At 33.0% G+C, this 25,817-nt stretch overlaps 2 protein-coding genes across 2 annotated transcripts in view; one reads left to right on the top strand and one right to left on the bottom strand.

Annotated features, from left to right (window-relative positions):
* Nucleotides 1–538: 538 nt before the first annotated feature.
* LOC147077948 (ubiquitin-conjugating enzyme E2 T-like) lies at nt 539–4,014 on the bottom strand. The gene is made up of 2 exons (XM_085940163.1): nt 3,623–4,014; nt 539–1,262 (listed from the first exon to the last, which is right to left on the bottom strand). The coding sequence occupies exons 1-2, from the start codon at nt 3,864–3,866 to the stop codon at nt 1,048–1,050; spliced, it is 459 nt and encodes a 152-aa protein (XP_085796289.1). The 5' UTR covers nt 3,867–4,014; the 3' UTR covers nt 539–1,047.
* Nucleotides 4,015–7,462: 3,448 nt separating this feature from the next.
* Nucleotides 7,463–25,817, top strand: part of LOC147077947 (oxidative stress-induced growth inhibitor 1-like) — an 83,443-nt gene continuing 65,088 nt past the window's right edge. Inside the window, exon 1 of the mRNA XM_085961010.1 lies at nt 7,463–7,766. The gene's annotated coding sequence lies outside the window, so the exon portion shown is untranslated. The remainder of the gene's footprint in view (nt 7,767–25,817) is intronic.

The following is a 25,817-nucleotide window of genomic DNA, read 5'->3' as shown; positions in this document are numbered from 1 at the left end:
CAAACACAATAAAAGGGATTTAAAAATAGGCATATTATTTATGTATTATAACCATCAGAGTCTGAACATTTCCTCAGTCATTCTCTGTGTCTTCCCACAAAATGTCATTGTCTATGCCATCAGGAGTATTAGTGATGCAGCATTTGCAAGAATATTCTACTACTGTATCCAGTAATTAGTGACAAAAATTTTACTCAAACTCAAATGTATTTAGGCAGTGGCTACTGTAGCATGACTACCTGCTCCGCTCCGCCGGACCAACTGACCCCCCCACTACTAGTAATCAGTGATGATTCATCACAACCGCGGAATTTTACAGCGATTGTAAGACGCCATCGATTACAAGATGCACCCCGAATTCAGAGACACCAACATAGGAAAAAACATGTCTTATAATCGAGGAAATACGATAATTTAAAATATCTAATAAGCATTTCATAAATTTGTAAATATGTTTATAAATAAATAGTTATTAACTGCCCATACATAATATTATATTAAATTGAATTCGATATTGAATGGTTGTTTTATTTTTTTTCAATTTGTAGAACATTATGTAATTACATGCAGCCCTTTACTTTCAAACGTTCTACTTTCGCACAATTCGCCATTTCATACATTTCTTTAAATTTAGATTTTTCGCCTGGCAGATTTTTAACAATGAGAATTGGCATCACTGCATAATAATATAATTTGCATGGGATTGACAAAATTCAAAGGGGGGGACCCATGGAGAACTAAAATTATTGCTGGATTTTACATGTTTACAGATAAAGCAAGCTACATTTCCAAGGGTACCAGTGGCGAAGGATGGAGGTAGGCTGATACTGTGTTTAAATGTACAGAATCCCTTGGAATTTCACCAATTCCATAGAGATCACATGGAAACCATAAGAACTACACAGATCTTAATGTAAAGAGGAGGTGCTAAACCCAATATACACCCTTCTTTGAGGAAACCATCATTTTCCTTCCTGTGAATGTTAGACGTTATATAGGACCCAATAATCTTGAAAGGTGATAACCATAACTTCAAATCATCTGTAATCATATAGCAAACTTTTTAGTCGCTTCTGTGGCAGCTATTACAAAGGCGTCTCTGTCATATTTGTACTGATTTGCAATATCTATCATAAGTGGATCATCAGGGTTTGGATTCGAAAGTAAGGTCTGCACTGCGAGCAGTAAATTCTCCAAGGTCACAGTAGGTTTCCAGTCACCCTGCGGCGGCATTTTCAGAAGGTCCATGCAGATACGCCCGCCTGGAAAAAATAAAAAATATGTATGACACAACATGATATGCAATCATTGATTTACTTACACAGAACAACATTCTTATATAGAAAACCATTATGTTAAAATGAAGACATCTGCAAAGACAAATATGAATTTACAATCTCCACCCTCACTACAGTCTAGAAAGATTTGGTGCTGAGACAACTGGACACCACACAGATATTATATGAAATGAAAAATCATGCAAAGTAGCCATAAAAGTTTTAAATCTTTGGAAGCCTGATGTCAGCCGCTGTAATACACTCAACCTTTGAGCCTGACATCCACTTTCACAACCTTCTGAAGCCAGACGTCCACCGCGAACATTTTAAACCCTTTAGGCGCCTGGTCGGAAGCACTGAACTGTGTTATTACCCTTATTGCAATCTAGGTGTAATTAATTTTTCAATCACATACAATTAATATACCTGCCATGTAAGTTGTGTGGCACTATGTAAGTGGACACGGTAGCAGACTAGGACAACAATATTGTAAAGATGGAGATTTCAAATAATACATATTATAGATATAACTTTTCAGGGGCATTGATCTGTTTGCCCTTTTTTCTTCAGAAGATATAGATAAGTATCCAAAATACACAACCAATAGAAATTTAGGTGCTTTATACTGGTTCTCCGTCGTCTTTATCTGTCAGTCGCCATTTTGGAATCCAGCTATCATTTTGTCATCAAATTATAATACGCATTCCAAGACAATAGTATTTCGGCAAAAATTATAGGACGTGTTGAAAATGTAAGTCTATTGTTTGTCAGATAAACATAACGGAGAATTCGAGAAATTCCGATGCCCTGCTTTATTAAAACACCTCTTATGACCGAAATATGCTAACACCGGCCATTAGAGTATACAACGCAAGACTACGTCCATAGACTAATATCGCATACTGAGATCTTATATTATATAGATTGAACTTACCACGTCCCTCGCTTCACGTTATTACGATTTGCTGTGATTGAAGTACGAACATTTTACGGAACTTTAAACATCAACAATATAGACAACTTTTAAACGCCATGAAATAAGCAATGGGGAATATTCGCACAACTGGCAAATTCAATTAATTTCATTTTTCGAAATTGTGGTATTTTTGACGTACTATGCTTTTTTAATAGTACGAGGACGAAAATGTTGCTTTTTAATAGTACGCGAACATAGACTATAGATACAGAACATAGACCATAGGTTTGTGGGCGAGCGAACGCATTCGCCTACAAATGTTCGAGACCATAGACCATTTCGCTAGTGCTCGCCCGAAGTGCTCGCACTGGACGCTCAGAATTAAGATATAATTTTCTATTTTTTTACGTTATATAGTATTTTTAAGCGGCCAAAATGAAACCATTAGGTAAAGATATCTATAATTTAAGTTATTTTAAAGAAACACTAGGTCACTGATATTAAAATAAATAATAATATACAAATAAATTGTCACGAACATGTATCAACTTACCTATGAAACGTAATACCATCTTCTTGCTTATCAGTACGGCTACCATATTTTAATACAACACGCAGAACCACCTTTCCTACTTAATTAACTAAAAATATATACCACTGACTTTGTGTTTAACACAAAAAATAGCAAATTTAGCAACACGAACTCGCAGATTATCGATGTTACGTGAAGCGATTCACCACGATTTGCTAGCGATACTTTTGGAAACTGACTCTAAAATATGTAGACCTTTTATCCTACTCTAGCGCGTGTCGCAGAGATTATAAGGGTGCCCAATACTTTCTCACTCGCACTCATGCATCGTTTTTGTTCAGGCCTTGTACGCGAACCAAAATGGTTATAGTTCGGTTGGCAACATTGCGCTCACTGACTAATGACAGCGAGCGGTGGCGGAGAACCAGTAAAAAGACGCGAAATTTAACTAAATCATGCAGATTGTTAAAGTCATAACTAATTTTGTCGTATTATTATATATTATAACATATTGTTTTTGTGACCGATGTCTTTTGAGACAAAAAATAAGTAAGTATCTAGGTAGGTAAGTTTGTTATGTTTTGGGTTGTTTTTCGATAAGTGTTATGTTTCAGTTTGGTTTTTGGTGTCAAAACACCTTTTAACCAAAATGACGAAATGGGGTGCTACAAAATTACCCCAAATTTAAAGTATGAATCCTTTTTTTCAACTTTACTTTAATATATTCAGGCAACCCATCCAGTAGGGAATGTTCTATTCCAATATTATTACTTTATCTCTTTTGTTGTCTAAAATTCACTCTCCAATCATCTCGAGGCGCCTGTTACTTCTCCAGTATTGATCCATCCTTTCTGGAGAAGGATTCGACATGTAGCAATTGTCAACGTACCTACTAACCTTTATCAATATTGGGGTGGTAAACAGGCGTCGTGAATTTCACCTGCGGCGGCTCGAACGGATACTTTTCAGATATTTCAATCAAAACCCTAAATGCTCCATTTTCATAAGGAGAATCGCGCGGGCCCATGATTGTCGCCTCCAGATCCAAGGTATCTTCTTTGACAAGTGTGCAAGATATTCCCCATGGAGGATTGCATTTGATTCTCTCTAACTCACGAGCAAGTCTAGCCGCACGCATCATGTGATTGATTTAGATATCTGTGTATATTTGTAGCTCGAGGTAAAATTCAAAACTATTTTATAATAATGCACAAAAGAAAATAAATGAGCACATTCTCTTTACTCATTCAAAACAAGACACTGACGTCTGACAGTTCATTTTAAGCGGGAAGATTAGTCTATGGCGGGAAGTGACCGGTGTATTGGTAGTACTGGCAAAATAAATACCATAAACAAAGACTATATTAAAACGTCTTATGCATAATCTACAGTAAATAAATTCGGGCAACAATTTATTTTATGATTCGGTATCATTTTGAGTTATTATTATACTATCTCTTTTCTTTTGATTCTGAAACTGAGGGCGCGGATAAATAAAGCACTAAATAGGAAAAAAATCGAGGAGCTTTGAATTGTTTATAAGAAAATGATAGTACAAAACGAAAACGTTTAAGAAGCACTGTTCTAAATGCGTGAGATCTCGGTGTTGATAGCCAATTTAGCCAAGCTAGTGAGGAAAGTTATGACTTATGACTGATCCATTGACGATCAAATACTGAGGATTTTGGACTAATAGTAAAAATTAGTGTTATGGTTTGGTTTAGTTTAGTTTCTAAAAAAGGTACCTACCTACTTATATAAAGTAATAAAATTTAATATCATGCACTAACTTACATAAATCAAGTAGATAATTATTGTATTGATACCTATTGTAGTATTTATAGATAATCAGTAATCACTCTTTATAACAATTATCAAAGCAGACTGTTATCTTTTTGATAACTCATAAAATAACCTGTCAATAAAAATAATATTATGTAGTAAAAACAATATTTATATTTTTTATTTTATTATTTGTTTTGAAATGTTGGCAACCATGGGGCTTTAGGTGGGAGCTCTAGGATCACATCAATAGGAAAAAAACTTTAATATATATTACTTTAACAAAAAATAAAATTATTATACCTAACTAAGAAAAATAAAAATATTGTTTTAAAATAAATGTACAGTAGCATAATATGCTGCTCAATGTAGCCCAGTCAGTGATACGAATAATATATTAAGAATACAATGGTTATATGCTTAAATCCAACCGCCTGAGCCAGTGCATCTATCATGTACACGAGACTGCTTTCGACCGATACGTCAGCTATCTAGGGTAGGTTTGTATCGAAGTATTAGCACTTATTCTAACAATTACAATAAGTTAGCTGTCTAAATAGTCAAAACTATATATCTTGGTCTAAAAGTTACCACTGCCTAAAGAGGTGCTGTTAAAACATAGTACTAATATTGTAACAATTTTATTACACACTAACTTATTTTAATTAATAAGTACTACAATAAGTGCTAATAATTCGATACAAACCTACCCTAGATAGCTGTTGTAGCGGCCGAAAGCAGTCTTGTATGTGTATATCGAGGGTATACTGACAGAAAGCATTAACTCATTAAAACAAGTTCTGAGATAATCGCAAAAAGGACTTTAATTTTTTTTTCAAAGCGTTCTCCCACGTATATTTTTTATGATTTTAAAACATTTTTCTACATTATAAAGACTAACCTTTATGGCAAACACAATATACAACATGTTACAAGTCCTGTATTTTGTATACGCAGAATGCATTAGGTTATTATCATGCTTTCTATCAGAATTAAAAAATAAAAATATGATTTAATAATGTTTCTATTTTCTCACCATTATATCCTATGTCTTTGTGCGTTTTACCAGGACGTAGAGCGTGAAATTGTATACATTTAGGCATTTAAAACAGAAAAACAGCAAAAACTGAAATAATGCGTTCTGTCAGTAAACACTCGATATAATAGATGCACTGGTGGTTAAATGTGGTTACCTAAACCAATGTTTCTTAACCTTTTTACAACCGCGGACCACAAAAAAATCAAAAAATGTGTTGCGGACCACCAACATTGGAATAAAGTAATAAATATTTATTTACACTATTTTTTAAACAATTGTCGAAATATACAACCCCACTTCAAATGTTGGGTTTCTAGGAAACTATTTTTGAACTGCAGAAAATTTTTGCGGCCTACCCAAAAATCTTCGCGGACCCGGGACCACCGGTTGAGAAACTATGACCTAAACCAGGGTTTCCCAAACTTTTTCTGCAATGGAACACTTCGCAAACCCGGAAATTTTAACGGAACACTTAGTTAATTTTGTAGGTTATTTATTAGCGCAGCTAACCGTTCTGCCAATTTTAGCAACTGTCGTTAAACTGACAAGACTTGTCAGCCGGTCAGTTAAAAACAATATACCCCATCTTTTTCATGCACATGGTGTGATAAAAGATGGTCCTCCGTCTGTACCTAGATCATGGCCCCTACATCCCGAAGCAGGCCCTCTACTTATCGCTAAGGTTAAAGGCAATGTGACGATCTACAGTTGCATAGTCCACATGGTGTTAGAGGTAAAATGAAGGATATTTTTAGCGATTTTTTGTATTTTTAATACACCCACAAGTATGGCAAAACCACATATTATTAAATGTTAGTATGCTTGAAGTAAAGGCGACATTTTTTTACTATTCGTGCATGTTTATGATGTGTGTTTATCTCACTTGGCTGGTCGATCTCTCACGCTGGGCCCCCCGTAAGCCTAGGCCCCCAGGCTAGAGGCCTGTCAGCCCCCCCCCTTGTGGGGGCCATGACCTCTCTAGATACTTGACGTCATAAACATCAGTGGAGATTGATCATCACTCGCCTTTCAATATGAAGTAGATTCTTTAATTATTTTAGTTTTAGTTATTTTACTTCTACTTAGTAGAAGATCTTTAAATGTGTTTCAGTGTATAAAACCTTTCCAAATGTTCGCGGAACATAGTCTGGTAAACCCTGACCTAAACAATATGCAAAATACGCCAAAATTAAAGAAACATTTTCAGAAGTTTAAAAAATGTCGCTAACACCCAATATTAAGCTTTTTGAGCGCTGATCCGACGCTGCCTACCATCTGAATAATACTGCACTATACCGTGATGTTATTAATCAATAGGTACGTAGGTACTGACTGAGCGAGGCAGCTTCGCCATAGATAATATACGTAAAAGCCTCGCGAGGCAAAATGCTCAATCAGTCAGTACGTGACTCGCCCGAGGCAAACGCACGCGCTGCCTCGCCCGAGCATTGCCGCTACCCGATCCAATCGTTCTCGGTTTATCGATGCTCAAAGGTGCTGCGCGCGGCTGCCTCGCGTAACGTTAATTTTGTTGCGAGCAGGCCCGTGACCTTCCTCGCGCAGCGATTTTCGCGAAGCAAATTCCCGAGGCTGCTCGCTTAGTCAATACGCGCATAATAATGTATCTACCCATTTAACTCTAGGCGTTTTCTTCTATTTCGTAAATACGAAATAAAGAGTTGTAAGTATATTGCACTTAAAAATGCATTATAAAAAAAAGAAGTAAATCAGTACCTAGAGTGCCGGTATATTATAATATCTGTACTAGGTATTAAATTAATGCTGTGTCACGTACGACGTCACTGAAAAAACTTTGTATTTCGTCGAGAGCAAACGTAAAATTCTACAGATGTGAAAATAGCACACCCTAGCGTAGAAAATGTGAAAACGTGCGTTCAGAAAATATTTTTATTTTTAGTGTTCTTTCAGACGCTGTCGTTGATGGTGTATCGCTAGCGGCGCTTTCGCACGGCTTTACAGAAACCGAAATACTTCTACAAGAATCCAATTAAAACCGCAATTTTCAAACGTAGTCTATTACATTTATGCCTAATATATCCACAGTTTTAAAGTATCTCATTTAAATCCGCTGTTAAGTGTGTGCTTCAACATTTAGATACAAAATATATCTTCAAATTCTGCTTCTCTATTCAACACGGTAACTGTCAAAAATACCGGCAGGCTCCTACTACAGACTACACAGTCGTCAAAAAAACAACCGTGAGTATATACACATTGTCAAAATGAATGTTTTTTTAATCAATATTTATAATACACCAGCTTATTTCCATTTAGCAATTGTGCGTCATATCATTTTATTTCGTTTTGGATTCGGAAATTGACCATTGCATAATCTTGACAGGAAGGTTATTAAATAATGACCCCAAAGGTGTCATTAATTTGTTATTTTTTTGTGGTTTACATGCCCCTTTTAATTATATAAATTGTGCCATTGCATAAAACAGGATCGTGTTGTCATTTAGATAGGGACAAACACAATTTTTCTCCATCACAAGTGTAGTTAATCAACGATATTTAAACCGTAAAAGTTAAATCGTTCATGTTGTAAAATTGTCATCAATTAAGTGTGTTTTCTATCTAAGTTGTAAAATATCGTCCATTATTTTATATCTTTCATATAAAACATAAGCTATTCTACGAATTTGTGTGGAATCTACCCCAGGTGAAATGAACGCCGTGTCGTGTAAGGCAAATAATATATTTACTAGTTATTGATAAATACCTAATTAAAACGACAAATATGTTCTTTAATATATTCACAGCTTATTTACTTATTATAATAGTCAAGCGAGCAAGTATGTATATATTTTTTATTTCGTTGTTTTTGTGTATGTATATATTATTTACTTTCACAACTGGCTATTATTAGTAAATCAGACAATTTTATTCTAAGAGCGTGTAAATTACATTTTATAACCCAAAAAGGTTTAAAATACTAAAGAAAAAATAACTACAGATGACGTAGGTAGGTACTGCCCATTATAACACGTGTGTATCAAATTATTAATTAAATTATACGAAGAAAATCACAATAATTAGTAAAAGTCTTCTGCAAAACAGGCACTAAGTATTTTTTTAAATAACAACCCTCCCGATATTATAGCTAATTTCCTTAACATACAAATAGGTAAGTAGGTACTTATATAAAAAGCTTTCTCCACGTGAATCACAATGACTCCGTTAAAATTAGTGGCTGCAAGAGCTAGGGAAGATGCTTTTACAATTAATGTGCATTGCACAACATTAAGAAATTACTACCCTCTAAAATAAAATTGTAGTCTATAGTTTATGATTGTAGTTCTCAGAGTTCTATTCACAGAAAAGAAAATAAGAGTTCCCTGGTTCTATTTTAACAGCTATGCTCGATTGCAAGCTTTATTAGTTAGTTGCTATCTATAAAATATTACTTTTATCACAATGACGTAGGTACCTATTGTTGGAAATGATTTTCGTCGAAATGATTTCCCGAATTCTTTTCCTGCCGAGTTGTGTAAATTTTAAAAATAGATGTTCACGTTAATTTTTACCAGCAGTTTTTTTCCCCTAAATTAACCTCGGTCCGCTGATCGATTTTAGATTAATATTTGTTTGTTTGCACGGTAAATTAAAAAGCTAACATCACCGCATGGTTATGTTTGGTAAATAAATAATAAGAAACTGTAAATTAAGTCCGCCCACAAGCGGCTAACGAGCAGCGTTGTAAAATTAGCGTTTTTCTTGCCAGATCTAGCATTTTTCGATAGGCATCTGCTTGAAAAAACCGCATCTGGCCTGTGGCATTTTTACTAGCGTTTTTTGATGCATCCAACAGCTTTAAATGTGTTGAAAGATGTTTAGTTTATTTTCAGTGTATTTTCATGAACATCAAATTTATCCATATAATGCAAGTAGATACTTAGGTTCCTATTTTAGTGACAAATAAAACATGATGAAACAATTTCATACACTATTTTTAATGTATTTTGTATATTATTTCGAATCTCAGCGTACCTATATAAAATAATAATTTAACAATTATTCACCTAAAAGGTATGTTCTTTAATTATATGTCTGTCCTACAAGAAAGAAGCTCTCGTATTCAAACATAAAACGATACTTGTATGCCGTTGATACAAAATAGGTAGGTATTTCTTGTCAATTTTGAAATATATTTCTGTTCACATAATATTATGTGGTTTTTACGCGTATCGACATTTTTTCGATTTTCAATACGCGAAAGCAAATGTTATTGACTTCGTTCTTAGTAGAATAAGTAAATTTACTTGCAATTTTATTGTCACTATATTTTCTCAAAATTTTGCGTTTTTCCTGCGAAATAGCTTGTTTTCATACCCCGTCTGGCATGTTTTTGTCAACGACAGTTGGCAACACTGCTAACGAGTTAGTTCACAATGTCGTGGGTCCCAGGTTCGAATTCTGGGTCTGGCAAATACACATGTGTGTTTGGAGTCAGAGTATGGTCTTAGTAGCTTGAGCAAGTGGCTGCCATCAATATCTCGTAAAAACAAATTATCTTTATACAAACCTCCATCCTATGGAGGTCCATATGATCTTAGAATCGGACATTATCATAAATTAAGTAGATACCTACCTCCCTAAAGTTAGTATGTGATTATTTACGTGCCATACTACTACATCGAAGTAAAACTTTGTTACACCTATTCATATCGAGCTTATAGTAATAGGGAATCTGAAAAAATGTTACTAAGGTTAATGTTTAAATTACCTGCAAAATTTAAGCCGGATTTTTTTTAAATTCAACTTATGATAATTTCTCCAACAAAAAACTTTCCATTTTGAACGGCAACATCTAGTAAAGTACGCATTTGATGTATTGCTTTAAGACGGTACTTCAGTGAACCGGCAAATAAGTTTCAACTATAGGTGCGACGAAATTTTGGACTCGCTTGCAATCGGAGAGCGAACGTCGAGCTGTGAACACGTCAATTTGTTTCGTGATGGCGACGGGGGTATTAATTCTTAAATCGTGTAAAGATGACTAAAAAACGTTACTCATTTACTTGAAAAAGAATACATGTCAATGAATATATTATTATTGTTACTAATAGAACAATAAACAGAACATTAAATGGATGCATGTTGGATTTATATGACAAATTATATTTCGTTCGGCACGCGTCATTTTCACAATCCGCGCATCGCTAGCCACGATCTTTTTAGACCATGCCTCAACTGAGGTATAGCCTTAAATTTAGCTTTTCTCATAAAATAGCTAGAATTTGCGGCAATACAATATTTCGAACATACATTCATTTTTATTTGTGTAATTATAAAATTAAGTAATTAATATTCTCTTCTCATGAAATACGTTTCATACATACTGTTTGAAAATGAAATTTACATTGTTTTTTCTTACTCTATTTGGCATAATTAATTATTATTTTTGTCAACGACAGTTGGCAATGCTACACATCATACACTTTCAATGTTTACAATTACGGTGGAATTTCTGTTTACATAATAAGTATTATGTTTTAATTTTAATTCTAGGCAATGATATTACATAATATATCATTCATAATCATTAAGGGGGGACATGCTCGTCGAAGGTCAAAATTGAGTTTTTATTGTATTTTCAAACCATGATCCTGGACACTCCTTAAACGTTGTAGATAATCTATTTATATAATTTTGAAGCCTTATTATCCTTTATAGTTATTTTAAACATTTGATGACTGCATGAAGTATTTTTGTTACATAAAATAGTATTCTTTTAAACCTCTCGCTCTAATGTTTTAGAATATAGTCATATTTCGGTACAAAACTGTGCAGTGGTGTTAAGATTTTTTACATTTATTAATTTTTAAACGCATTTATAAAACCATTAGTATAATTTATTACGAGATAATTTTTGTAAAATATTCACGATAAAAAATTATTTTGATAATCTATGTGATCCCAAATTTGACAAGAATTAGGCATTTTATTATTCAAAAAATCGGCAAGTTTAACACATTTGAAGATGATTCTAAAGATATTTATTATAAGCTATGTCTTTGACCATTCAAGTCTTTATAAGAATTATTGACCTAAGAATAAGGTAGTGTTTTTTTGAAATACGCCATTTCTTTTGTCATTCCCTAGTGGTTAAGCTACAACATACGGCCGTAGCCATAAAACGACAAACTATAATTAAAGTAAGGAGTAAAATTATGTTAACGCGCGTGTTTGAACATGTACCTAACCGAATTTTTTTTTATTTTTTTTAAACGGTACATGTTCAAATACGCGCGTCAATATCATTTTACTCTCTACTTCAATTATAGTTTGTCAATTTATGGCTACGGCCGTATGTTGTAGCTTAACCACTAGGGAATGACAAAAGAAATGGCGTATTTCAAAAAAACACTACCTTATTCTTAGGTCAATAATTATTATAAAGCAATCATTATTCATAAGATGTTTATCACACTTGAATGGTCAAAGACATAGCTTATAATAAATATCTTTAGAATCATCTTGAAATGTGTTAATCTTGCCGATTTTTTGAATAATAAAATGCCTAATTCTTGTCAAATTTGGGATCACAGAGATTATCAATATAATTTTTTATCGTGAATATGTTACAAAAATTATCTCGTAATAAATTATGCTAATGGTTTTATAAATGCGTTTAAAAATTAATAAATGTAAAAAATCTTAACACCACTGCACAGTTATGTACCGAAATATGACTATATTCTAAAACATTAGAGCGAGAGGTTTAAAAGAATACTATTTTATGTAACAAAAATACTTCATGCAGTCATCAAATGTTTAAAATAACTATAAAGGATAATAAGGCTTCAAAATTATATAAATAGATCATCTACAACGTTTAAGGAGTGTCCAGGATCATGGTTTGAATATACAATAAAAACTCAATTTTGACCTTCGACGAGCATGTCCCCCCTTAAGTATATTTGGACATTGTATCGATTGCTGATTAGCGATTAGGCCGATTACACAAAGACCCATTATGAGTAAATTACGCACAATAAAGGAAAATAGGAAAATATAGTTTGTATGTATTGAAGTACTTACTAAGAATTATGTGAATTTTACTCAAGGTAGGTAAAGCTAATCATTTTTACTTCCATCGACATCAATGTTATTTATTATGCCCCTATAATTTCGGCCTTGTCTTATTGTTGTTTTGATGGTTTGTTTATTTTTTGATCGTATCATAACCTTAGCATCACCAATAATGAGTACTTAACGTAAAAAATACTAAAAATGACACTTTTATTTTATTTCAAATTATATTTTGAGTTATTTTGTTACATATTCACATTGTTCAAATAATACAGCAGTCGTTCGATTCTTATGAGGCTTTATAATGTTGGTAGTGGCCTGACTGTTGTAGTTGACATCATAAAATTTTGCAACACACCTCGACTGTTTTACTATAGGAAAAGGGCGATAATAACAAATATGTTGCCATGTAACAGTAAAGTCGCATAATTAGCTCACTCATAAAATAATTTATGACTTATTTTATATGGTTGGTAACTTGCGACTGTACACACACAAGTTGACAACATCATAACAATGACAACACGGTTCAACTCGGACATTAATTAATGAAGCTGTTGTAAGCACAACACGAATAAATTATGATATTATTGACGGTGTTTATTTCCAAAAATCGATACGTTCACATCATATGGTCAAAAACTACAAAAATACGTAGGTATCTACATATTCAGTGACATAGCTAAAATTATTAGACCCCCACGTCAAAATTAAATTCCAAAGTTTTTTTAGCTTTTCCTTCCAAATTTTTCTCCGTTCTAAATTGATTTTTCAGCCAAAAAATAAAATTAACTCGATTATTCCAGAATAATTATTGCTAGATAATTTGTGTTTTCTGGCGCGCACACAGAAAAATAAAAATTATTTTACATTTTTAATGCGTCGCGAGGGTGGGTATCTTCTTGTTGACAAAAAAACAGTTGCCACTGATTTCCTCTTACTAGGTACTTATAGCTTGTCGTCGCTTAAACCATGGACCCCACACTTTTAATTCCCCATACACAGACACTCCGCACTTTGAGTCTAGCGCTGAACACCTGCATGCCAGGATAGCTCACCTATGAATTATTGTGACTTGATGTGGCTTAGCGATCATAATTATTAGGATCGTTAGCGTCCGTTTGAGTCGTCCGCGCTGTCTTGTCTTTTAGAAATGTCGCGTCAGAATATTAAAGCAAACGTTGGATGCTTCAGATGATTGCACCATTTCATAAGTGCCTCGGATCTTCCACACTGCACAGGCTTTACGTGTAGAAGAATGCCGATAGAATGAGGAGCCAACTCGTTGAGAAGGCTGTTCGACATCCAAATCACCCAAGGCACGATCATCAGTCACGAAATCCTGTCAAAATGAAGGAAAATAAGTAATTTTCCATTCATCTTAACAATTTGTATTTATTATAATCGTTTTACCTCTGTCCAATATGCAGTCTTTGCCGCCGTTATCTATGGATCGGTACAGGTTGAAATAATAAAATAAACCGTTCTTACAAACTTCTATAATATATACCTACCTAAATAATGCAACATTCTTACTGTTGCCTACACTGATGGAAAATATGAAGCCAAGCATACTTGCCTTCTAGAGTTTCAAGTTTAATGATTGATAGTAATTATGTGTGTATTTTTATTTTATGTCATGGTTTAATTAAGTGGCCCTTTTTGGTATGAATACTATAATTACCTATATTTACAAATGTGTGTGATTAATTCAATGACATGCAAGATTTAAATCATTTTCTTACTTACAATATGCCTACGCATTACAATACCTATATTATTAGGTATAGTAGTTGTGCAAACACTGTTTAATAGAAGCCCGCAAGTACTATAAATTGAAAATCATTAAATAAGAAAGAATATGTGTATGTACATAATTTTGTATGTAGCTTCCTGTTCTATCTTCATATGTAGGTATCACCCATACTATTGCAAGAAGGCATATCATTGATCATGCATAAATAAAAGACGATAAGAACGTATATTGTCCACTGATATTTTTAGAATTATTTTTCTATGAGATATACCTACTTGCCTACCCACATATATAAAAAAAAACTGTGAAGTGTTATGTTTATCGCCAGAATTCCACGTCGAGTAATTTTAACGATAATTATTGTACGAACGAAAATTGTCAGAAACACAAATGGGATAAAAGCTGAAAGGAATTTTCACTGATATCCACTTTTTTTCAGAAACGGTAATTTGTACGATTTTTTTTTGAATACTGTAGGATTTGATATAATATAATGATTGATCAGTAAATATATATTATTACCATGTTAAAATAGATTAACAGTTGTTAGCTATTCGCCCACCCTATCGGGCTCTTGCATTGGAATAAATTTAATATATTATAGGTATTGAAAAAGAACATGTATTTTTGACCGGTCGCTGGTTCGAACACGCGGCCCACGTATTTATTCAAAGGCGGTCACTCTACGAACTTGGCCAATGTGGGCGATAAGCTTAGAAAATTGAAGAATAATGCGAAATACATAATATTATATACTTATTCGATAGTAATTATTGCGGTGGCTACTTTAATTTTGATATTATGATTGATTATCCATATATATTATTTTAATAAAAGTCTGAAGAAATATGTACTAACTACTTGCTTTTAAAAAAAATGTTCAAATTACCGCTTGCGAAAAGAGCTGGTCGTTGAAAATTCCATTCGACTGGAAAACTTTTCAGCCATGTATGCATCAACCTAATGGTTTCGGTCAACTTTCCACCGTACGAAAATTTTCTTATTATGTATAACCTCACAGTTCGAAAATCTCGCTTCCCAATAATTTAACGGTTTTTAATTTATTCACCAGGCTTTATATTATTTGTTTGTTTATATCTATGTAAACAGTAGATAAATTATTAAACAAATAGAAATCGAAAATTACACACCATCAATCTTGACAGGAAAATAATAATAATAATACAGAAATAATTCCTCGTTGGTTAAGGTGAGTACAGACTTAGGAAGCGTGGCGCGAGGTATGCTTATGCATGTCCACAATATAGTGTGTCTAAAAGAGTGATTAAAACACGGTTAAACATAGTCTGTAAAATCAGGCTTTTAATTTGAATTATTTTGAACAATTATTAATCGGTGTGCGAATATGATAGTTCGCTACCTTTTGCATAGCATTTAAACAAATTCAAATTGTTCAGGAAAGCGTTTCAAACGTTACTTTATTTGACTGTTTTCGAGACTAACAATCTTATTTCATCTAGTTATTCAAACATTTCATAATAATTAATAATAACAATAGTTATAAATAACTAGATAAATTACCAAGCGGTAGTGTCACCTGTAAACATTCTTGTCAATGTGCTCAATCATATTATTTAGCTAATAATAGTACTAATAGATTTAAATTCAAATTCCATCAAGTACCTTCGGTCGATAATACTATTTGTATATCATATGCGAAACAAAATAGGGTAACTAACAATATTCATAGTTACAGAAAGCGTCAATTTGGATCCCGATATAGATTTATTATAAGTATTTATTTCGATAAAGCCGGTATATTTTACCTGAGTTTCATTCAAGTAAATTAGATATATTACAATCATATCGTTTATATTTATTTATATAAAATTCTAAATCATTCAAAAGTAGTTTAGCAAGTTGGTGTTCGTAATTAATTAATGTCGTATACTACCCTCCGCGTAACCTTGCAATTTGGAAAAGATTTTTTTGAATTATCAATTATTATTTGATGAAATAAGCCAATCAGGCGCCTGACATTTACTAATACACTAATACGGAGTGCGTATTACACACAAATCTTGTCACTATGTACAATTGCAAAGTTACGTGAAAAATACTATACCTATCAAACTAAAATGTTCTTATTGAATCTAAGAAAATTGGAATATCATTGTCGGCAATGTTCCAAGAACAACACGTCATTTAATGCCTATATTTTTTTATACCATGTCCAATCCTTATAAGATCATATGGACTGCCATGGGGTGCAGGTTTATATTAACAGATTTTCTTATTTTACGAAAATTGGATGTTAGCCACTTGCTCAACCTATTAGGTCCATGGCTATTATCCATATTAGCTCTGACTAAAAAACTATATGTGTATTTGCCAGACTCAGGATTCGAACCTGGGACCCACCTTAAGCCGCTCTAACTTTGATATACGGCCATCTATTTCCGGTACGACAGCTCACGGTGGAATGTAATATGTAGTAACGTCGACTTCGTAGACCAATACGGGTATAATCTAGCACCCGATCGTCCTTCATCGAGTGCCTGGAAAAAGGCCAAATAACGATATTTCGATTGTAGAAGAGATTTTTCATTTTTTTTTTCAAAAGTGAATTTTTCAAAAGTAATAAAAACAAGTGTATTGGCGGCTTGAGAATGTAGCGGCTGACGGAAAAGTGTACCGGACACGCTTTGACTCATTAGCTCAGGGACGTTCATAAACATAATACAAAGGCCCCTTCGTTCGAATACAAAGGCGTCGTTATTATATACGAGCGCGACACCGGTGTCCCGTCTGAAACGGGCCTAAGAGGCGGTTGTGTTTACAATGCGAATATTGCCAACTCATGTTTCTTCAGTATTGGTAGGCACTACTTACCTATAGTGTGCCAATGTATCCACTCTTCAAAGCAAAGAGAATGACGGGTGTTGGCAGCTTTGATACATTTACTTGCATATTATTGTCTTGTCCATATGCAAAAATAATGTAGAGACCTACATACAATGCGTATTCCCGGTAATTTACTTCATGTTTATTTTTTTACTATTCGATACCGAATACACACAATATTATATAACACGAGTGGTTATCGAATCGGTCATAATTATGAGGATTGTTAGTGTTCGTTTGTTTCGTCCGCGCTCTCTTGTCTTTTTTAGACATGAGAATATTAAATATCTCAGATGGTTTCCCTAAAAGAGAGGGACCAACCCGTTGAGAAGGTTATTCGACAGCTAAATCGTCCCGGCCCATGAAATCGTGGAATTTTAGTCCCGACGAAGAAGACAAATTATTAGTAATATTCCGTTCCGCTAAATTATATATATTTTTAATGTATTTATATTATATTATATAGTATTTTATGTATTTTAGTTCTTGGGGACTTTTACGACACTATTGTTATGTGTGTAGTATATAATATCGATCGCAGATAATTTACCTGATCGGAATGCAATAAAATAGTAAATTATGCATATATAATGAAGTCGTAATTTTTATTGATTGATTGTAATATGTATGGTATGATATATGTACATATATATATGTGTAGTTCCTATCGATTGACTTATTAATAACAGTGCCGGTTTATATTCAATATCCCATAATAACTGCTTAGGCATGCCCTATAACAGTGCTGCGCAACCGGTGTGCCGCGGTGCATTGCTTCAAAAAAAAAAAATACAAATAATTTTGTGTATTATACAATACTTACTAATAGTCAAATTTGCGTACCTACATGGCTGGTAATATATTTGAGCACCTGCATGAACTTAATAAAACAATGCAAGGTCAGAATGAAAATATATTGACGTGCTCAGATCAATTAAGAGACAAGGATCTCTACAAATGTACCAAAGGACCTACCAGATCACCATTGAAAACAAACAATTAATTTTGAATCCGTCTGAAAAACATTTAACTTTTCTGCAAAAGAAATTTCATCATTAATTTCATACAACCAATACGACTGGATTCGAAACCCTTTCGCAACCAATACCGAAAATTCTATAGAAGCGATTTACCTATAAATTAGAGAGGAATTGGTTGAATTGAGTAACAACAGGACGCTAAAACTGAACTTCGCCGATGTTTCATTGGCAATTTTCTGGATTTCGGTTAATAAAGAATATCCTTGGATTTCCGACAAGGCTATCGCAGTTCAGCTTCCATTTTATACGACATATCATCTAGGTGGGAAAAGTTCTTCAACTCAAGTTATAATTTAAAATAATAAGCAGTCTTGCTTGGGTCTTGATCTAGAATTCTAGAACTTCGTGTTACTCTTTCAAATAAATCAAGTCAAAATGTATAAAACTTTTACGTTAATTGAAACAAGCTCAGTTATCACATTAATTTGTTAAATACATGGAAATAATATGTACATTTAGTTCTTCGTCGTGTGTTATGTTATTTGTATATTTAATTACCTATTTATCAAATAAAAAACACAAATTATACATTAATTTTGGTGCATGGCCCCCACAAGGGGGGCTGACAGGGCTCTAGCCTGGGGACCCAGACTCGGAAGGGGGAGGCGTGGCAGGTCAACCGTATAAGTGAGATAAACACAAATTTGCTATAATAGTAAAAAAAATATTTCTAGCGATATTTTACGAGGCTGGTATTAATATTTTAAAACATGCGGTTGTAGAATACAATTTATTATTATTATGTCAATATTCGATAAATAATTATTCTTAATCCGACAACTAACCATAATTTAAGTGGATGTATTATTAAAGACAAAAAATCGCTAAACATACAATCAATACCATTAATTTTACCTCGAACACCATTAAAAAAACGCTATTTTAGAGTATGTGGGGTCCATGTATGTGTATAAATTGTTTTACGTGTGGTGTGCCGCGGAATTCTGGAAAGACCTTTAGTGTGCCCTGGGTGAGAAAAGGTTTCGAAACACTGCCCTATAATATCATTTATCTATAAGAAATATCTACATATGTATTTACTTACCTGTGAATATGGTATACGTATATGTACGTACAAATTATTTTGTATTAGTAGATATTATAGGATGTGTTTATTTCGTGTATTTTGTTTTATTGGTATACGTACAAGTCAATCGATTCGTGAAATAAATACGTCATGTCGGTGGCGAAGGGTGGAGGTAAGTTGTGAAAATCCGACATGAGTAGTGCACACTACATTTTGTCAGTGATATTTATTTCAATGAACTAACCGTACAAATTGCAGATGGTATTACATAGTTAGTTTTTTAAATTCATTTCAACCCTGCCTGAAGCAAAAATATTTTTCTGTCTATAACATATCCAAAATCATGCATGATTTTAGATATTTTATAGATTACCTATCCATTATTATGGTTTGGTTTAGGGAGAGCTTAATCGAATTTTAAAAACCGTCTGCAATTTGTATTCTTAGTTCAATGAAAACAAATAATTATGACTGACAAGTGTGTATTATTTTTGTCGGATCTCCACAGCCTACCCCTAATTATAATTAATATTAATATATTATAGTTTGGCCCAGGTACAGCTTTATTGAATATTAAAAACTAAACAATACTATCTGCAATTTGTAGTATTAGTTCAATGAAAACAAATAAGTCTGACTGACAAAATTTAGTGTGCGTCATTTATGTCGAATCTCCACAGCTTACCTTCACCCTTCACCACTGAATATTTCAAGTTATGAAGTATGTGGTACACTTATAAACCAATAATATATTATGTTTGTAATCTTTGCTACTTGGATTACCACCAGTGATGCCAACCGTACTATAATTATAGTACAATACTATAATTTTAATTCCGCGAAAAATGTAAAATACTATAATTTTACGCCAAATATACCAAAATACTATAATTTTAAAGGATTCAAGACGAAAAATGTTCCTGTACTATATATTTTTTTGAAATACTATAATTTTTAAGCCATTGTACTATAATCAGCATTGCAAAAGATGGCAACACTGATTACCACTGCATGTGTTTTTAGCGGCGAAGTAACCAAGTAATAATGACCTAGGTAAGTATAATTTATTGTGTTTTATTTTAATTAGTACAATATCTATGAATCAAAAAACAAAACGTATACATATCAATAGTTTAATATTATTACGAGAAGATATAAAAAACCACAGTTATCCTTTTATTTCGATGCAAACTTGTAATGTTTTGTTTGCGATATTGATACGACGCGCGTGTTTGAACATGTACCTAACCGATTTTTTTTTAAACGGTACATGTTCAAACACGCGCGTTAACATCATTTTACTCCCTACTTCAATTATAGTTTGTCAATTTATGGCTACGGCCGTATCTTGTAGCTTAACCACTGGGGAATGCCAAAAGAAATGGCGTACATATTTAAAAAAAAACACTACCTTATTCTTAGGTGAATAATTATTATAAAGCAATCATTATTCATATGATGTTTATCACACTTGAATGGTCAAAGACATAGCTTATAATGAGTATCTTTAGAATTATCTTCAAATGTGTTAATCTTGCCCATTTTTTGAATAATAAAATGCCCAATTCTTGTCAAATTTGGGATCACAGAGATTATCAATATAATTTTTTATCGTAAATATTTCACTATAATAATGTCGATATAAATTATACTGATGGTTTTATAAATGTGTTTAAAAATTAATAAATGTAAAAAATCTTAACACCACTGCACATTTATGTACTGAAATATGACTATATTCTAAAACATTATAGCGAGAGGTTAAAAGAATACCATTTTATGTAATAAAAATACTTTATGCAGCCATCAAATGTTTAAAATAAATATAAAAGATAATAAGGCTTCAAAATTATATAAATAGATTATCTACAACGTTTAAGGTATGTCCAGGATCATGCTTTGAAAATAGAACAAAAGCTCCATTTTGACCTACGCTGAGCATGTCCCCCTTAATATTGACATTAACAATCTTTCAAAAGAATTATATTTTGTTTTATTCGTAACATGTTTATTATGAAAACAAAGTGTTTCCGAAACCTTGCGATATTTTGTGTTTTACTCGTGCGTTATCAAAATTTCGTCTTGGCAAATACTTGTATGTATTCTGTGTAGAGATTTATTTAGGTTTCAGCAATTAATTCAGGGTTTTACCATTCGGGAAGTCTACTAAATGTCCGTGTAGGCACCTATCAAAACATATATACATATGTATATATTTCAAACTAATTATAATATGGGTATATTATACCTATATACTTCTACGAATCGGCGATATCGTAAGAACCGGAATTCGAATACAACAAAAAAAGAAGTTTTTCCCCGCCATGTAGGTACATACGTTAATTTATCTTGTCAGTGAAATATAATAAACTTGAAATTAATTCCATTATAAGTAAGTTATGCCTGTTTAAAAATATCTAAACGAACGAACCGCTAACAGTGTCTGTAAACACTGTGTTTATTACTATGTACATAAATTATAATTTGTCTTCAAACCAAGTCTACTAACGTAAAAAAATGAATTAGCAAATTTGTAAATTATATATTAATGTATATTAATTGATTATTTCCTACAGTTGGATGCCGGTATATAAACAGAATATTCAGTGTTATTTTTCAACCGGAACGCACCGGAACCACATTCCGGAACCTTTGATATTGCACTGGCATTGATTTATCTGATTTCAATGTTTTGACATCCTTTTATTAATCGGTTTATTGTGACCGTCAATTTTGTCTTTCTTCCTGCTTATTTCAACAAAATAATAAACACTGACAATATTTAATAACAATCTCAGAAATACATGTATATGCCAGTGGCGAAGCGTGGATGTAGGTTGTTAAGATCCGCCATAAATGCTGCACACTAACCTTTTTCAGTCATTCGTATTTGTTTTCATTGAAATTATACTACAATTTACAAATGGTTTTGGTTAGTATTTAAAATTCAATGAAACCCTGCTAAACCAAGCCGTAATAGATAATAGTCAAAAAATACTCGTCTATCTATAAAATATCTAAAATTATGTAATTAAATCATACATATCTTTGAATGTATTATAGATAGAATAATATTTTTATCGATTATAGTTTGGTTTAGGCAGGGCTTAATGAATTTAAAAAAATAAACCAACAATATATTTTGTAATACTGCAATATGTATTCTTAATCCAACGAAAACATATAAAAATATGAATGTAAAAGTGTGCTCAATTTTATCGTATCGCCCAAAATATACCAAAACTATTACGGTAGGCAGGGCTTAACTGATTTTTAAAAACTAACAAATACCATCTATAAATTGTAGTCTTAGTTCAATAAAAACAAATAAGTATGGCGAACAAAGTTTAATGTGCATTTTATGGCGGATCTTAACACCCTACCTCCCCCCTTCGTTACTGGTGTATGCAATATATATGGCACTCAAGTCAAGCAGGTCAACAACTACGTCTATCTCGGATAACAATATCAATTGACAGTGGTGGTATGTATGACGAGTTTGCTCTCAGAACCAAACAGGCGTGAAGTGCATTTGGGCGCCTGAATAGTATCTTCAAAAGTGACCTCCCCAGTGTGTACTAAGCTTAAAGTGTCCAACCAATGTTAACTATCAACGCTCACATTTGTGTGTGAAACATGGACTCTTGTAGCGCAACATGGCATGGAAAGATAAAAAAAATAAACCAATGGAATGACAAGGAAGCTGACAAGACCACGCGATGTGGTTTAGCAAATAAAATGGCAATGGGTTAGCCGCTGGACAACTGCTGTAATTCAGTAGTACCCAAAGGGGCACTAAACGCCCCCAGGGACACCCTAAAACCCTATGGATAGACGAACTCATAAAGTTCTGTGGATGTACGTGGCACTGAAAAGAACTAGGTACCGAGAAGAGTGGATGGTAGCTACTTTTTTTATTTTAGCGTATTGTTTAATATTAAATGTATGTGTTTATAAAACCGCCACCGAAACATAAGACTCATTGTGATCATGCATCGGCGCATTGAATTCAGTCTGCGAATGTCTCCCAGGGAGCTGAGACGTCGTTTTTCATTTTCACTACCACTGGCTCTAAAACATTTAGTTGACTGTAAATTCGAATTATTTAACATAAGGGAGACACTTGATAAAAACACTCAATAAAAACCAGGAAACTGGCATACTTTGGCTACATCATGCGGCATCCCGAGAAGTATCGCCTCCTACATCTCATCATTCAAGGGAAGATCTCCGGTAAGCGAGGCCCTGGTAGAAGAAGAACGTCCTGGCTCAAAAACCTCAGGGACTGGTTTGAGCTCAGCACTCCATCCCTATTCAGAGCAGCGACGGACAGGGGCCAAATGGCCAAATTCTGATAACGGATATGGCACACATAGAAGAAGGGAGACACTCAAATGTGTAATGTCACGGTGCATGAGTTCATTTTTTTTCAATATGGCAGTGAGTAGGTAATGCAGTGTTGCCATCTTTTTCTATGATGATTATAGTACAAAGACATAAAATTATAGTATTTCTGAAAAATATATAGTACAGGAACATTTTCCGTCTTGAATCCTTTAAAATTATAGTATTTTGGTATATTTGGCGTAAAATTATAGTATTTTACATTTTTCACAGAATTAAAATTATAGTATTGTACTATAATTATAGTACGGATAGCATCACTGAGGTAATGTCTTATTCAATTAACTTATGAATATATCTGTGCGTATCCAATTCTCTGGATACAGAGTTATTAATGTCCTGGAACAGTTAATAACCAGTCAATTTGAATTTCGTATGTATTATATTTAAAAAAGATTAAAACGAAAAAACGTCATAACTTACAGCTATTTTGTTACGACGTTCGTATTGCACACATAAGACGATGCTTAGTTTATTTTCAATCGTGATCATCCGAGAATTCTCAGGAGCCTTTCCATTTGAATTACAAACTTGCCTTCGTAATACGTCCGATGTCATTTTGATGTTTTGCCAATTTTTTGTATTAAATTATTTATCGTGAGATGGAGAACATCAGAGAAGAGATGTTACGTTGTTTGAGTATTTTTGTTTAGGCTTCTCCAACTTTTTTATAAGATAAACTTTGCCATAAGAAAGAATATTGATCTTTTTCTAAAATTGTTTTTTTTTAATCGCCATAAATATCTTAATATTTAGTTTTTGAACAAGCCTATTAACAAATTAAAGTTTTACGTTGATTTAGGCTTAGGGCTTATATCAAAGAAATTAATGCGGTAACTGTATATTTTTTACATGTACCTACCTATAGTATTATGTAGAATATGAAGACTTATTTTTTATGTAGTTACATACTTTCCCACATATGCCGATTGTACGTTTGTTTATACGTAAATGTGGACGCGGAAGGGATCTTTATATTATTATCTTTATCGGAAAATCGCGTTAAATAACTGACTATTACTATATAATGAGAGTTACACTCTCAATCACATTAACCTATTACTTTTTGTGATTCAGATTGAGTTTAAATAATATTGTTGTTATTTGACTTAAAACTATTGCAATAAAACAATGTTATAATATTATAAAAGTATGGATTCGAACACACATCTTTGACTTTCCAGGATAGTACCTAATCTTAATCAATAAAAATACCTAACCAAGTATCGTTTTTACGAATTAATAGGCTATGGGATGTGTTTCAAATTCCGTCAAGATTTTTTTCGAGGAACTTTATAAAACGTACATTTTCAAATTTTTCAAATAGGATGCTATATTTTTAAATCTTACGTATACTTAAGTATATTTTCATTTTATTTTTTTCTGTTATTATTATTATTTTCTATATTCTCTTCTCTCTTGTGAGGGTAATATTTATTATAATGTAAATCTCATGTTATGTACGTCTTGAATTTAGATTTGTTATGTCCACAATGTTTTGTATTCTAAAATAAATAAATAAGCTCAGTATTGAATATAAAATAGTTGTATTAACGGTTATAATGATATTTTGTATGCAAACAATGAAATTATGAAATGATTTAAAAATGTAACCCAGGTTTATCATTTCTTAACATTTCCTGTAAATTTCTCCAGCCAAATTGTATTAGCTAGGAGTAGTACAAAGTCATTGTAACGACGACAATATATAAAATAAAATAAATAACAACTGTATAGGAAGATAGGTACCTATGTGGTAAAGTTATCCGTAAAAATTTCCGCCACTCGTATTTATATTCCACATTTTTGAAACCACTGAATCGTAATTCAACATTGATACGTATTATTTTTTTAATCTATTCCATGTTTCTCTAACAGAGTCACATTGTAGTTTATTTGGGATACAGACTCATCACCGCCCACCAAGTGACATTTTGAGATTGTCAATTTCGGAACTCCGACAATCTCTCTGACGTACCTACCTACTTGTTATATTCCTGGAATCAGCGTCGCGTCTTGTCTGTTGCAGTTTTCTATTTTTCTCCCGGTTATTTTATGTTCTAACATAACCCTTGTAATATCTACCATGAATTGCTGTCTACACCACTCTGAATGCACTTCAT

The sequence above is a fragment of the Rhyacophila brunnea genome, unplaced genomic scaffold (genome assembly GCF_057557595.1).
Source record: "Rhyacophila brunnea isolate RB1 unplaced genomic scaffold, BYU_Rbru_1.0 scaffold_12, whole genome shotgun sequence".
In the NCBI taxonomy this organism is placed as follows: domain Eukaryota; kingdom Metazoa; phylum Arthropoda; class Insecta; order Trichoptera; family Rhyacophilidae; genus Rhyacophila; species Rhyacophila brunnea.
This window is presented reverse-complemented; position numbering and strand designations above follow the sequence as displayed.